Source organism: Gekko japonicus, unplaced genomic scaffold (assembly GCF_001447785.1).
Source record: "Gekko japonicus isolate JY-2015 unplaced genomic scaffold, Gekko_japonicus_V1.1 scaffold391, whole genome shotgun sequence".
NCBI classification, from domain to species: Eukaryota; Metazoa; Chordata; class Lepidosauria; order Squamata; family Gekkonidae; genus Gekko; species Gekko japonicus.
The window spans coordinates 568,455-584,191 of NW_015174286.1; the positions used below are offsets into that span (position 1 = coordinate 568,455).

At 40.8% G+C, this 15,737-nt stretch overlaps 1 protein-coding gene across 1 annotated transcript in view; it reads left to right on the top strand.

The window, feature by feature from the left end:
* The first annotated feature begins 231 nt into the window (after nucleotides 1–231).
* Nucleotides 232–15,737, top strand: part of LRRC1 (leucine rich repeat containing 1) — a 172,240-nt gene continuing 156,734 nt past the window's right edge. The window contains exon 1 of the mRNA XM_015423981.1: nucleotides 232–975. Within this exon, the coding sequence (XP_015279467.1) occupies nucleotides 817–975 (159 nt within the window). The 5' untranslated portion in view covers nucleotides 232–816. The remainder of the gene's footprint in view (nucleotides 976–15,737) is intronic.

Genomic DNA, 15,737 nt, shown 5'->3' on the forward strand with positions numbered 1-15,737 from the left:
CTTCCGCCCCTTTCCCTGGCTACAGTCGTTCCCCCCCCCCCCCACCACTGCCCTCCCCCCCCCCCCCCGGGCTTTTCTCGGTGCTTCCTTCCCCCGCCCCGGTCAGTGTAACACACGCACCCCACCGGGGGGTCAGATACCACAGGCAGAAGGGGAGGGGCATGATGATGTCAGCTGGGAAAGAGGGAGCAAGCGAGAGCGCCGCGGGGAAGAAAGGAGGGGAGGAGGGAGCGAGCGTTCCGGGTTAGGCGCAGGAATGAAAAAAAGGTGGCCGAGCCGAGAGGAGAGCTGCGCGCCTGAAGTCCAGGGCTGACGACAGAGACAATAAAAGGAGGAGGAAGAGGACGAAGGGCTTTTCTTTCTTGTGTTTTTGGCGGAGGAGTTGCTTCTGGTTTCCTTCTGGGACCGAAGAGAAGGGCGGCGGGCGAGGGAGCGAGAGTTTCCTCCTGTCCCAGGCGACTGCGAGGACGCTGGCTCCTGCTGCGGGCTGGCTGAGGAGGAGGCGGAGAGGGCGGTGACTGGCAAGGCAGCTGTGGGGACGCGCTTTGGGAACCCGGCGTCGGCGGGGGTTGCTAGGGGGCGGGCTTGCAACCCGCGCGCCTGCGCGCGCCCGTCGATTCACTGTGGCTTTACTGGAGCTCCGGTAGGCAGGAGTCGACGAGAAAGTCCGCGCGAGGGGGGAGGGTGGGAGCACGCACGTCTGGAAGGCTGTGGTTGCGCGCGCCGCTCCCGCTCCGAGTGGCAGCCAGAGCCCCGCGCGGCTTCGGCAAGCGGGCGGCTGTTGTTTTGGCTGCCTCTGCCACCGCCTGCGCGGCTATGTTTCATTGCATCCCGCTGTGGCGGTGCAACCGTCATGTGGAGTCTATCGACAAGCGCCACTGCTCGCTGGTCGCCGTGCCTGAGGAAATCTACCGCTACAGCCGCAGCCTCGAAGAGCTCCTGCTGGACGCCAACCAGCTGCGCGAGCTGCCCAAGGTGAGCCGAGAGTGCAAAGAGAAAGGGGAGCTTCTTTCTCTCTTGTGTTATGTAGACTTCTGCGATTGCTATCTGAAAGACATGGGGGGCGGGGGCGGAAGAGAACTCATTCGAAGGCACAGGTGGGTCAGGAGTAGCTCCGGTCTCCACTCGATCCGTCCACCGCCCCCCCCCTCCCCGGCCTGGAATGAAAGGCCCGCAAAGTCTCTCTCGGCCACTGGGCGCAACCACTGAGAGCAAGAGAGGGGAGCACGGTCTTTCAGCATCTACCTTTGTCAGCGCTGCTTCATAAACTTTTGTGGGGTGTGGAGATGGCGTGGCATCCTTCTTCGGTATCTGCTTTTCAGCCTCGCCTTTGGCTTCCCTTGCCCTGGGCCGTTTCAGGGGGGAGGACGGTCGGGGGCAGAACTCCTCCGTGCTGCGTGGGACTAGGTCCCGCACAGTTGTGCCTGCTGCAGAGGCAGCCTTCGAGGTCACAGGTTTGTGTATGGAGGCTTCGGTCTGCGGGGTGGTAAGCGCCTGTTTCCGCTCGCTGCGCCGTTTGGGAATCTTGTTGCGAGTGGAGAGGAGACGGGATCGGTGAAAGGAGTTAGGAGGCGAAAAGCGAACGTCAGCCGCGTCTGCACCGGCGCCAGCCTTCTTCCCGGCAGCCAGCTCTTGTAAGACCTGCTCTTCCATTCGTATGGCTGCTTGGCTGCCTTGTACAAACTATGGTTGCCGGCCGACGCTGGCTTCAGAGGAACATGGGGCGCCTCGTCTTGGGACCGGCATGGGTGGAGGGGGCTGCTGGTCTTGTGCCCCCCTTGCCTATCTGGTTACATGAGCTTTCTTTTTGTGTGAGAGATCAGGTTAGTAACTGCTTTTAAAGACAAAAACAAACATTTCAGACACGTTCATGTATGACTTTTTTGGGGGGGGGCAGGTCTGCACAGTGAACCCCCAGCTGCTTTGATGTGCCCTCCCATGGGTGCTTGTGGATACAGTCAGGACCACTTCCTGCAGTGGACTGCTGCTTACTGTTGCTGCTCTTACCTGTGATCATACTTGTCTATGCATCCCTTTCTGTGTCAGTCTGTCCCCCAAAGAAGGTCGGGACTTGCATAGAGAACATGGGGAATGTGAAATGACCCATTGCATAAGAGCTGTTGTGTTTAACACTGCTGATGTTACACTAGTCTTTAACAATGCTTTATGTGGGATTGTTATGGGATTTTTTTTTTAGCCTATTCTATCCATTGGGTTCTTCATTTGACCTTTATCCCTTGCTTTTACCCTAGAGTTTAAGTAGATGGCCTGGTTGTTCTTTGAGCCTCACAACGTCATTGTGAGGTCAATTTGATTAAAATCATCCAATACGTTCCATGGCTGTGTGGGGATTTAAGCTAGGGCAGGGCTGCTCCAGCCACCACACCACACTTGTTCTTAGATGACAGTATGTTTTCAGAACTATAGAACAACTGAACCTGAGTCAAAACAAGCCCTGTAATGTACAACTCAACAGATTGCAGCCCAAGTAATAACTCGTAACTCTCTCTGCAAGATGCTCAGGGTAGCTCCTAGCCAAAGGCAGTCGTGAGACAGCAGTGAAATTGTCCTTGTACCAGTGCACAGTATGGGAAATTGTCATGAACTACTGGCATGGAATCTGAGCTTTAGCCACACACGTAGCCACAAAAACAGCTTTAATGTACTTTCTCCTTATTAGTGTGGACTCTTACTCCAGAAAATCAATGTGCAAATTGTTGTTCCATCTGTGTTACACTTGTGGTAGTAATGTACCAGGCATTGATTTACTCCGGTGGTGTGGAATGTTCAGTTGGTCAGGGAGCTAAATGGGTTGAGAGTAAAGCTTCTCACAAGTGATAGTGAACTACCTGAATGGGATTTCAAATATACAGAAAACAAGGGACGAGGACTCCTGAGTCAAGGGCAGCTTTCAGATGTGTATTCAGGTTAAAATGTGCAGTCATCCATCATTTATTTATTTGTATTTTATTTATTAGATTTTTATCCCGCCCTCCCGGCCTAGGCTGGCTCAGGGTGGCTTACAAACAGAATAAAATTCTGACAATACAATAGCATAAAATCACACAAATTAATATAAATATAATGTTAAAACTCAGACATAATAAAGTGCTAGCAACATTCCTCATTTTATGGTCAGTTCTTCGGCCTTCTTTGGCTGTCTTGAGTGATTGGCTCAGGCAGTATTTAAGGGGCCAACAGGTCAGGGTTCTGCCAATGTAGGTATCAATTGTTGGCGGTAGAGGTATTAGTGGTGGTGGCTCCAAAAGCCTGGTGGAAGAGCTCCGTTTTACAAGCCCTGCAGAACTGTGAAAGGTCCTGCAGGGCCCTCGTCCCTTCTGGGAGCTCATTCAAAAGGGATGTCTTTCAAAATTTTTACATCTTTATTCTTGATTTTTAAGGGTTTTCCCATTGGTGACTTTAGCACCAGTTCTCTGGTAGCTCGTTTCGTGAATTTTAGATAGGTTTTCCCTGGGAGTTTGTTTCTCCTTATAAAGTCCGGATAAGTCCTATAAGCCACATCCATCTCTTTTATTAAATCCTCTTGTTTATAATCTATTAATGGGGCCAAGGCAACCGCCAAAAGTTCTTTTAAATCCTCGTTCTTCTCTTCGGGGATCCCATGGAAATGTAGAATGTACATGGATCTTTCCAGCTGGAGCTGTATTAGTTGCATTTTATTGGAGGATCTTTCCTTCTCTGCTTCATCCACTATTTTGTTAATGCTCTGTCTGTTTTTCCATCTTTTTCAACGTTTTCTCAGTTGCTGAGGTTCTTTTATCCATTTGATTCAGTTGTTTTTGGACATTGTCCAGCTTAGTGTTGAGGTTAGTCATCTGATCCATTAGAGGGTGCAGTGCATTTGCTAACAGTGAAGAGAAGTCTGTAGTCACTTCCTGGTTCTGGGAGGGAGTAGTTGGTATGTTGTTTCCGGTCACCAGTTTTTTCTCTGATGCCCTCCGTCCTCTCCCAGCCATAATATCAACAAGAAGTAAGTTTTCCAAAACAAGACAAAAGTTATGCGATTTAGTCCGCTTTGTATACTTTAGCAGTTTTTGCTTTCGCTTAACTTCTTATGCGTTTATTTTAGCTCAAAGTATTTTTATTTCCGATTTAAACCCGCTTTTAAAGTTTACTCCAAAGAGGGGGGGTGCTTGAATTCCTCTCCCCCAATGCTTCAAACTTAGGCGCTTCCAATTACTACCAAGGTTCAGTTTGCTTTTTTCACCTGAGCTTTGCTTAACTCACAGTTTGGAGCCTTGGAGATCTTTTGGAAGCATTTTAAAAGTTTGATCGTGATTGCTTGCTCCGGCAGTTGTCTCTGAGTGCCATACTGGCTCTGTGGCGATGGTACCTTTTGGGGAAGAAGGTGAGCCTTAATTCCTTGGCCGTCACCTTGGAAGAGGCTCTCCTCAGCTCCCCAGGCTGGGGGGTCTCCTACAGAGACCCCAGGAGGAGGTCTGGGACAAACTCGGACCCCTCCCGTCAGCCAGGTCTCGGCGCGTCTCCATCAGAGCGAGACGGGATGCGTTCAAGCGGCGAAACGCTTCCTGGGCCTCCATTGTTAAGGAGGTGTCTAGGAGCACTCCCAGACGCATGGAGCATCATAAAGGGGTCCTTGCTAGAAACTAGATGATGTTAGATTTTTTTGGATTAAATTTTGGTTTGGAGTCTTATCTAGTGGATATAAAACTTGCTTACTCTGGGAACTTGCATTCTCCAGGAGGGAGGGAGAGAGAAGCAATAAAAACACACATGAGTGTAGAGACAAGCCAGGTTCATACAGATTCTAATGTAATTGCAGTTAAGTTTGCCATCTAAATGCAGCTAAAGAGGGGTAAACTTGAAAGAAAGAAAGGGATCTGAAGAAAAGGTAGATGAACTTGAGGAAGGCACAGAAAAGGCGGGAATTGAGGCAAGTGGTTTGATTGGAGAGTGGGCTCTTCAGAAGTCACACAGGACTTAAAGTCAAGAGAAGCTTTATTCTCTGGGGAGAAGGGTGGGGAACAGAAGTACTGAGAAGCCTGGTAGAGAGAGAGGATAGTGGAAGAAGTAGTGCCAGATACGTGGTGACTAGAATTCAGGAACCTGTGGAAGCAGTGGATGAAGATGAAGAAAGGAGCTGCCAAGGACAGCAAATGTAGAAATGGGGTGAATCCACACATAGGGGTGTTGAACAGAGATTATGCGCTATTAGCTGCATGAAGATGGGCAGTCAAGGGAATTAAAGGGGTTTCTAGGCCTAGACCTTGGATGGGAAACTCTGCCGATTTTCATCATTATCACTTGGCAACCCAAAGAGTGTAATGAAGGTCAAAGAGTGTAATGAAGAAGTTCTCAGCATTGTATTAGCTGCCTAGTTCTTCAGCGTCATTCTTCTAGTCTTGTGTGGAAGATAACTGTCATTTTTGCTGCCTGTTATGTGCCTCACCTATGAAGAACCATCCTTGACTTCCCTACTTTGCTTTCTCCATCACTTCAGCTGTTGTATTACTATTCACAGGTTTACTTCCTCAGTTGGCTGCCCCAGTACCACCTTAGGGTAGGAGCTGACATGGCAACTGCTTGTAAATCATAACGTGTAATAATCATGCTAGCCAGTTTTAGCTTTCCAGTATATGTGTGTGGTGAAAAAAGCCTAGGAAAGGATTGCACTGCATTGCATTTAGCTAAGAGCTTTCCATATAGGAACAAGTTAATGTATGGAATGGACCTATGAAAGTGCCCCAACAACCCTCAGATGGTATCATAGTCAGTGATGTGAAAGATGGCTATAGCTTGGGATCTCCAACCTTTTTGAGCCAGTGGAACATCTGGAATTCTGACACACGGTGTCACACACAGAATTCTGACAACTACAAAATAGCTGCCTCAGAGCCAACTACAAAATGTCATGGAGTGAAGTTATGCTTAGCTCTTATAGTAACTGTTCAGCATTTCAGGTAGAAGCTCTGCTTAATGGTATGCTTTTTAAAGTGAACATATTGTTTAAAAACATTTTCTTGCAGACACACCACTCACTTTCAGTCACACAGTGAAGATCCTTGTGCTGGGATGGCAGCTGCTACTGCAACAATGGGTTTTTTAAACTACTCATTCCCACTTTATAAAGAACTTGGTAGGCACCGGGAAAGGTATCAGGGGGGCACTATGGTGCCCATATGTGCCATGTTGGGGATCCCTGTTATGGCTATACTAAACTTAAAAAAAAATTATGATTTTAACTTTATCATAAACAGGTATATCTGGTACAATATTAAAATTACATACAGCGAGTCTATCACATTATTTTTTTACCTAACCAGGTATATAATCTGTTCCATCTTTCTCTAAACAGGTCATCATCTTTCCCTTGTAGTATTATTGACAATTTGTCCATCTCCACTCTATCCAACAATCTAGATATTATGTCTTCTTTGGAGGGTATTTCCGATTTGCAATATTTTGCAAACATAATATGCACTGCTGTTAATATATATGTTATTACATATTTATCAGTTTTTTTAACCTTGTCTGGTAGTATATTTAACAAAAAGACTTCTGGTATATGTGGTAATTCTATGTTCACTATTTCATAGATTATTTTATACACTTTGCACCAATAGTTTAGAGTTATATGGCACCTCCACCACATATGATAGAAAGTTCCTACACTGTGCTTACACTTCCAACAGTTTTTAGACATATTTGTATAACATTTAGCTATTCTTTCTGGTGACCAGTGCCATATAAGATTGCTCTCATGAATTTTATGGCTTTCCATATTTTGGACCAGTCATCTATATTATGACCTAAATCTTGCATCCATGAAATCATTGGGGCTTTTACTACTTCATCTTGTAAATAATCCTAGAGAAATAAATTATATAACTTCTGTATCATTTTATCGCTAGAGGACAACCAAATTTTGTCTGTCAGTTTTTGTTTCTTGCCAACCAGTCTTTTTGTCTTTATTATATCTAGAGTTTAATTGTTTCCCCACCAGGTCAATTAAATATTTATCATATTTAGTTCTTCCTGAGTTTTCAAAGTATTGTTCTTATCTAGTAGCGTTTCATAGGTCTCTGTTTTTTCTTTTGAAAGTAATGTAGGTTTTATGAAGGCTTCCAATGGGGATACCCATTTGGGTATATTATTATAATATCCTTTTATTTCCTGCCATAACTTTATTAAGGCACCGTGTACAGTATGTTGTTGAAAGTTACTATGTATTTTTTCTTTTCTTTACCAAATGTACACGTGCCATCCCATAGCTAGATTATGACCTTCTAAACTTAAGTCTTCTCTTTTCTAATGTCAACCAGTGTTTAACCCATCCCATGGCCGCTGCTTTATAATATAAGTTCCAGTTAGGTATTCCCAGACCTCCTCTTTCTTTCTTATCTTGAAGAATCTTCCATTGTATACAAGCTGGTTTATTGTGCCATACAAATCTTCTACATAGTTTGTCTAAAAATATTTTGGTTTCTCAAAATTGGTATGTTTTGTGCTAAGAAGAGGAATCTAGGGAGGATATTCATTTTTATTGTAGCGATTTTTCCTGTAAGTGACAAGTTTAACTCTTTCCATTTCTGGAAGTCTCTCTTAATATCGTTCAATAATTTTATGTAGTTATCTTCTATCAGAGTATTATTTCTGTTGGATATCACAATACCTAGATATTTCACTTTTTTTAGCTATTTCCGTCGTAAAATATTTTTTGTATTTGATCTCTTTCCTTCTGGGTGCAGTTTTTAGTTATGATGGTTGTATTTTTATAGTTGATTTTTAGTCCTGCTACTCGGCCATATTCTTGGATTATGTTCATAAGGTATGGCATTGAGGTAATTGGATCTTCCAGTATAAATACCAAATCATCCGCAAACGTTTGTAATTTGAATTCTTCTCTGACCTTTAATCCTTCAACCTGTTCACTTTCTCTCACTAAATCATTTAACGTTTCTAGCACAAATATAAATAACAGTGGAGATAGTGGGCAACCTTGTCTTGTACCCTTTTGTATCCTGATGTTTGAGGTCATAGCTCCATTGACAATTACTTTTGCCCACTGTTCAGTGTATATTGCTTTGGTACTTGAGTAAAGCTGGGAGCCATAGTCCCATGTAATTAGTTTTTGTAATAAAAATTCCCAGCTTACATTATCAAATGCTTTTTCAGTATCAAGAAACATTAAGGCCATTTGTTTTTCTGGATGTAATTCATAATATTCTTTTTCTTTAAAAAACAATTTTATTAGGATATAATAAGTAAAATTATACATCATATAACAAATTGTTCATATCCTTTTATCCAAATATATCCCCCCCCTCTGACTTCCCACAGTGCTCAAACCTCTGTTACATTCTTGAATTATTTCTCCTTTTCCAATTCTTTAACAACATAATTCTTTCAGGTAACTTATCTTTTTATCTATTGATCCATATATGTTTAAATTTAATCTAAGTGTCCTTCCATCCTTAATAATTGTCAAAGCAAAATAGATTGTTTTTTACATCCCAGTATTTCTCCAGGTAATCCTTAAAGTCTTTCCAATCTGCATTAAGGATGATTCGGACGTTATTTTTTATTTGTCTTCTCGGTAAGAATCCTGCCTGATCTTGTTTTGTACCAATACTCCGTTCAATCTGGAAGGTATAATTGATACGAATAGTTTATAATCTGCGCTCAACAGAGATATAGGTCTATAATTTCTTATCTCTTTTTCATCAGGGTTCGGTTTATGAATTAGTGTGATCAAGGCATGGTTCCACGAATCAGGAAGTTTTTGTGTTCTTATATTTTGTAGTAAGTCTTTTAACGGCAATGATATTTGTTCTTCAAAAGTTTGGTATATTTCAGCTGGGAAACCATCTGGGCCCGGTGTTTTATTTCTTTTTTGTTTTTTTATTGCTTCTCATATCTCACACATTGTAAAGTTTTCATTCAGTATTTTCTTTTTTTGATCATCAAACTTTTTTGTATTATATTTATGCAGAAAATCTTTTATACACTACGTACTTATCACATTTTGTTCATATAATTTTTTATAAAAATGTTCTGTTATATTTTTTATTGTAAGTTATATTTTTCTTCTTCTTTTTCATTTCTTAGCGCTTTAATTATCTTCCCCCCCGTTTCATTTCTTAATTTATAGGCCAACCAGTGAGAGGGTTTATTTGCATTTTTGGAATAGAACTGCTTGGTATATTCTATCCTTTTGGCAATTTCTTGTGTTAGTATTAAGTTGAGTTGATATTATAATAGATTTAACTTTAACTTTATTCCTTTGTGATCTAGATTTCCCTTCATTTTTCCTTCTTCTTTTTTAATTTGTTTTTCCAAGTTAGTATATTGCGCAGCTTTCTGTTTTTTCTTCCATGCATCTTGGTTGATACACCATCCTCTTAGGAAAACTATATCTATTGGAGTTTCTGGTTGTATATTTATTTTGAAGAATTCTTGAATCTCTACTTTAGTTTTCCTTGATAAATTGCTCATCTTATAGTAAATTTTTATTCATCGACCACCTATTCTTTTTAGGTATTACCTGTAGTGTTAACAGTATTGGATTATGGTCAGCAAATGTGTTGGGCAATATCTCCATTTCTATTATATCTTTAACCATAGCTGTAGAAATCCAGGCCATGTCTATCCATTACCATGAATTTTGTCAGGAAAAGTAATAAGTATAGGCTCTTGTATTAGGGTTTCTAACTCTCCAGGCATCTATTAAGTTTTGTTCTTCAGCTAGTTTAAGGAAAGTTTTTGATGCATTATTTCCAGATTTTTTATTTTTACGTTGTTTCTTCCTATCTATTACTGAGTCATATACTGCATTGTAGTCCCCTACGATGCATATTTCCTCAAAACTTTGGTTTGTCAATGTTTCTTGGAGTGATTTAAAGAAAGTATCTTGATTTTGGTTGGGAGCACATATATATATTTACGATTAAAGTCTTTTTTTTGGTTGTCTTAACAGAAATTGCAACAATTCTTCCATCATTAGATGTATAAACTAGTTCTGGGCATAGATTCTCTTTAGCATATATAGCTACACCCCTCTTCTTCTTCAGATCTGCTGAGAAAAAAACTTTGCCAGTTTTTTTCGAAAATAAATATTTGTCATCTTTATGTGGGTCTCTTGTATGCAAGTTATATCGGGTTTAAGTTTATTTGGTGAAAAATCCTTTTCCTTTTTTGTGGGCCATTAAGGCCATTAACATTAACCGATAATATCTTTAGTTTATTTCTTACTTCCATTTTTGGTTGAAGTCTTTTTTATATTCCCTCTGTATTGATATCTTGTTAAGATTTGTGAGGGTGTGTAGTTTGGTCTTTTCTTGCCTTTGATCTTTTGTTTTTTAGCTTGTTTTTGGGTTGTTATTTTCATCTTCCAGTTCACTCTCTTCCTCCTCTTCTTCTTGCCACCCTAGGTTTTCGCCATACCTTTTCAATAAATCTTTTACTTTGAATATTGAATCGATCTTATGTCTTCTTCCCTCGTAATTAAATAGTATTCATTCTGGGAATAGCCATTTGTATGTTATTCCATTCAGTTGTAGCAGTTTAGTTAAAACTGTATAGCTCTGTCTCTTCTCTCTAACTCTTAGAGGTATATCTTTTAGTATTTTTATCTCATTGTGTTATAACTTTGGTATCATTTGAGGCTTATGGAATCTTATATCTCATAACTCGTCTGTTAAATTTAATAGGCACCTCCCTGGGTGTTTTATTTTTCCTTGCATAAAATGTATTTTTCCTATAGATTGTATCTATTTCCCATTCTAGTTGCTCCGGGCTTCCTATTTTCAAATGGTCTGTTATACACTGTATAATATCTTCTTTTAAGGTTTTCTCTATTGATTCAGGGATATTTTGACATCTTAAAACTAATGAGGCTTTGTCCATTTCCAAATTCATCAGAGATGTCTCCATTTTTTCTACTTTTTGATTTAGTTCTTGTACCTCTTGGTATGGCTCTTGTAGTTTATCTTATGTATTGCTATGAGCTAGTAAAATTTTCATTATCTCTTGTTTATTTTCTGATATCTGTTTCTTTATATCTTCAGTTTCTGTTGAAATCTGTTTGGCTATATCTTCTATTTTTTATTTCATTGGTTCTATTTCCTTTTTAATCATTTGTTCCATCTTGGTTTGGATAGGCTTTGTCTCTTTCCTAATTAACTCAGGTAGGGTTGTCTCCACTGTGGTTTTGATGGTCTGTGCTGTGCATTCTGGTATGATGGCTTTTAGATCTTTGGTTGTCATTTGGGCCAAACTCATGGTATTAAGTCGTGTTTGAGAATTTGGTTGACCTGGGGAGGTTAGGGATGCTTTCCTAATACTACTAGATCCACTTGTACCAGACGCCATTTACTAACCTTTCCTAGCAAAATTTTGTTCACTGACTACTAGCTTAGGTAGTAACTTCTCTTTTTGCCCTAGGATCCCTGGTTTGAAACCTAAATTATAGGCTCTATAACTTATGTTGTTTATCTTATTTACTAAGAAAGCTGTTCAGTTTGAAACTCTTGTAATGTGTCTCTTTAAATACAGTCCCGTTCTATGTTTCGTTCATTAAAGTCCTGTCTTATCCTATTATAGTTCCTGTCCAGTTCTTTTTCTCTCTTTTTCCTGTCTCTTTTGTTTACAGTCTCTCTTTCACTCCTCGTAGTCACACCTTTTTCCTTGTTCTTTGATCTTCCACGTCTCCTTTCACAGCTTCTGTGCATTCACGCCTCTCTCCTCCCCATGTCTCCGCGGCCTCCCATGTCCTTGTGCTTTCTCCCTCTGGCAATCCCCTGGCATTTGTCTAGAAAAGCAAGTACAAAATCCAAGAAAAGAGAGCTGTAGTATTTCTAAGTTCTGATTATTTTATGAGTGTTAGTCACTTTTCCTTTCTTTACCCCCTTAACGTCTCCTTCTAATATTGCTGTCTCATCCCACTAATGGCCACCTTAAAGGGAAACCTGTTTCTTTATTTTAAATTTCTAGGGGTAGAATTCGAAGTAGAAGGTCCTATATTTCGTTAAACTGTCCCTCCAGAGGATATTAATTTTTTTTGCAACACTTAGCTTCATTGGTGTTTCTGCATTGGTATCTCTTTCAGTCCTGAAGGGCTTGTCTTACACTCGGCATCTAGTCGGGCGTTCCTTGTCAGCTTCCTGCATTGAAACAACCTCAGTTTTCCCAGAAAATTGCCATTCTCTCATGGGTTGGTGAGACGAACTTTTTGCTTTCAGTTTCTCCCTCCGGGAGAATCCTCTAAGGGTGTATGGAATCCCCTAGAAAGCTGAAGGAAAGTAGCGATTGAAGAGCAGAGGTAGCCTGCGACCGCTCTTGACAAAACTGGAACCGGATCCGCTATATTAAACTTTTTCTGATGGTAGTGCCAGTAGTAACATACCTGGAGCTGAAAAAAAATCTTAGGACTGTGACTATCTAGAAAGCTGATGGTGGCACCTAGATGTTTGATGCTACTTTCCACTCAAGGCTGAAATAACCATATTTATTTATAGAAAACAGTCATTGCATAAATTGATTGGACTGTATATCTGTATTTGTGAGTTACTTACATAGTGCTTTAAAGATTAAGGTATTTACCTACCATACATTTTGTTGCCCTTGTGTTGATTGAATTTATTAAAGCATTTGTAGTGTAATAACTATGCTCAAATAACCCCTGTGTTGATGAATATAGTACACAAAATATCAATTCAGTTTGGCTACAAGTATCCGTCCTTTCCTTGTGATTAAGTATTTCTGCCTTGTACATCCAAAATGCTTTTCATGAACCACCTTAATCATTTTCACTGCTAAAAACTAGCTACTCTTCTGATTCACTTTACAAACAAACTAGCAAAGCCAGTGTTCTTTGGTTAGTCAGGAATAGGCTGTGTACATAAGATTTGCTTGTAGCAGTTTCCTATATCTCTTGCAATCAAAGTTCTCTGAATGATCCTCTTTGAAGCACTGGAATCATGATTAATTTTCTTCGTGCCCCAGGAAAGCTTATAATATTGAGGAAACCCATGTATGTAACACTACTTCTATCATAATTGAAATCTACTCTATCAAACATAATATATATTAGTTGCTGTAGATTTTCTGGGTTGTGTGGCCGTGGTTTTGGCATTGTAGAACCAGACGTTTTGCCAGTAAATGTGACTGGCATTCTCAGAGGTATAACACAGAAAGATGGAGTACTCTCTGTGTCAAGGTGAGAAGAAAATGGTAGGCAGGTAATTTATATCTTCTCTAGAAGGTGGGGTAGGGCTGAGTCATTACCTTGTAGGAGTTCCCCAAGCTATGAACATGATAATGGAGGAGCTTTCCTGAGGAGGTTCTTTTGTATATGGATTGTTTCCTGAGGAGGTTCTTTTGTATGTGGATTGGCTGTTGAAATTCTACTCTTATCTGTAGTGCTATTGTCAGATGTAGAGCCTTTTGTGTTTTTCAGGACAGGAAACCATGCCCTATTTATTTTTAAACTCTCTTCTTTCTGTTGAAATTGTGTTTATGATTATGAATTTCAATGGCTTCCCTGTCTAATCTGACATGGTAATTGGAAGTGTTGTCCAGCCTTTCAGTGTCTTGGAACAAAATACTGTGTCCTGATTGAGTTAGGCTATGTTCATTTATATGGAGTTATTTAAGTTTAATTTGGGTAATTATTGTTACTGGCATTACATTCTTTTCAGTTAAGAAATAGGGAATGATGCTATTCCAGGATAGTGTAATTAACTCTGTCAGTTCAAATCAAGCAGATTATGAGGGAAGTTGAAATCACATTGACTTAAACAGTATCCAGACAGTTAGATCCCTGTAAGTGATCTAAACAGTAGCTTTAAATTGGAAATATAGGATGTTAGGAAAGCATACTTCAAGGGAGAGAAGCTAACTGGTACAAAGCTCTACAGTTTCTGTATCTCAGTGTGTTGATGTAGCAATACCTAGCAGGTATTGCTGTAGTGGTTTGCTGTGTTCAGTTTGTTGGTGTGTGTGTGTGTGTACTGAAAGCACTGCTAACTGATCTAGCTGCAGTTGTAGTTACAAAAATTATTTACATGTAACTAGATGGGCATTTGGCCATGCATCTAAAGATGCATCCTATGGGGAAGAAGAAAACAAGGATAGAAGTTGTCACACTCAGATATGTGCTTGAGTGTTTACATTGGCATCTAATAACTAACACTTATGTGGAAACCTGTTAAGGGTTGTAAGCCTTGGTATATCAGGAGATCAGAGCTCGACGGGACCTCCAGCGGTTCCATAGAGCAGTTAAAACGGAGCTATTCCGCCAAGTGTTCCAATAAGAACTGGCTGTGCCAGTGGTGTCGCACTAGCACTTTATCACAGGATGTATTAGCTGGGATTTTATGGAATTGTATTTATATGTGTAATTGTTGGTTTTAACTGTATGTTTTTAAATTGTTTGCAAGCCGCCCTGAGCTGCTTCGGTGGGAGGGCGGGGTAAAAATTTAATAAATAAATATTAGGATGAAGCCAAGTATTTTTAGTATGCACGCTGATCATTTTAGTGTATTAAGACCTACCACTCCCCCCAAAGGTAAGTTCTTAAAGAGGGGTTTCTATCCTTGGTCTGTGTGCTAAGGGTAGTTTTCCTGGATCAGAAAAGTTCCTTTGTAAAAGGCACACAGTTTTCCATTTTGGATATGGAGTTGGAAGAAAAAAGAGCAAGATTTAATATCTGATGCATTTTCAGATGTGGTAGCAAATTGTTGCTTCTCAGTGATGGGCAGTTACATTTTAAAAAACTGACACTGTATTTGTTTTAGAAGTATGTTTGGATACAACTGTGGTGTTGTAGACTTTCTGCAGAAGAGCCTTCCAAATACAGCTATACACTAAAATGAATCATTGCCCCATGATCAAAGGGTCCCCAGGGATCTTGTAATCAGTCTCAGATTGGCTGTTTAATGCACTAATATCCAAAAAATTTATGTTAAAGATGGTAATGGATCAGTGTCTCGTTCTGCTGTCATCATAGCTTTTGAAGAATGGCATATGCATGAAGACACAGAAGAAAACTATGGAAGAGCGTGCTTTTCACTGTACCTTTCCGTTACTGAGATTATCTTGTGTATTTTTTGTTGGGCAGGAAACCAGAATGTTGAATCATCTTTCACCTCTTTAGCAGTGGTGCAGGGAACAGTGTCAAATAAAGCCAATAAACCCCTCAGCACATGTTCGTTGGGCTTTTTGGTTTCTTGAGTTATATTTTTTATTTTACTTCATTTATACTCCACTTATCTCTCTAGTGGGGGACCCAAAGTGACGTACAACATTCTGGGTGCGTTCAGACGGGGGCTTTACATCGGTATAGGTGCCGGTTGCAATCGTTGTACTTACCGGCGTTCAGACGGCGAACATCTGCCTCCTGTCCCTAACCGGTGTAAAGCCCTTTACACTCTTGCACTCTGCCACTAGGTCCCCCAGTGGTGGTATCCTGAGTGCAACAGTTGTAAATGTTGTACCTCGCTGTCTGATCGCTCTCCACCGTTGCACAGCTACTTCCGTTTGGAAGCCTGAGGCTTCCGATTTTCGCCCGCCATTTTAAAAAAAAGGACGGCGATATGCACTTGGGCAAAGCTTCGCCCTGCCGTTTGTATAAAAAAGAAAAGAAAAGGGCCTTACTGTAGCGTTTCGGAGGCGTCCGGGACCTCCATGAGGCTACTGTGCTCTTTAAACTTTAAAGGTAAGTCCTTACCTTTAAAGTTTAAATGTATGACAGGGTT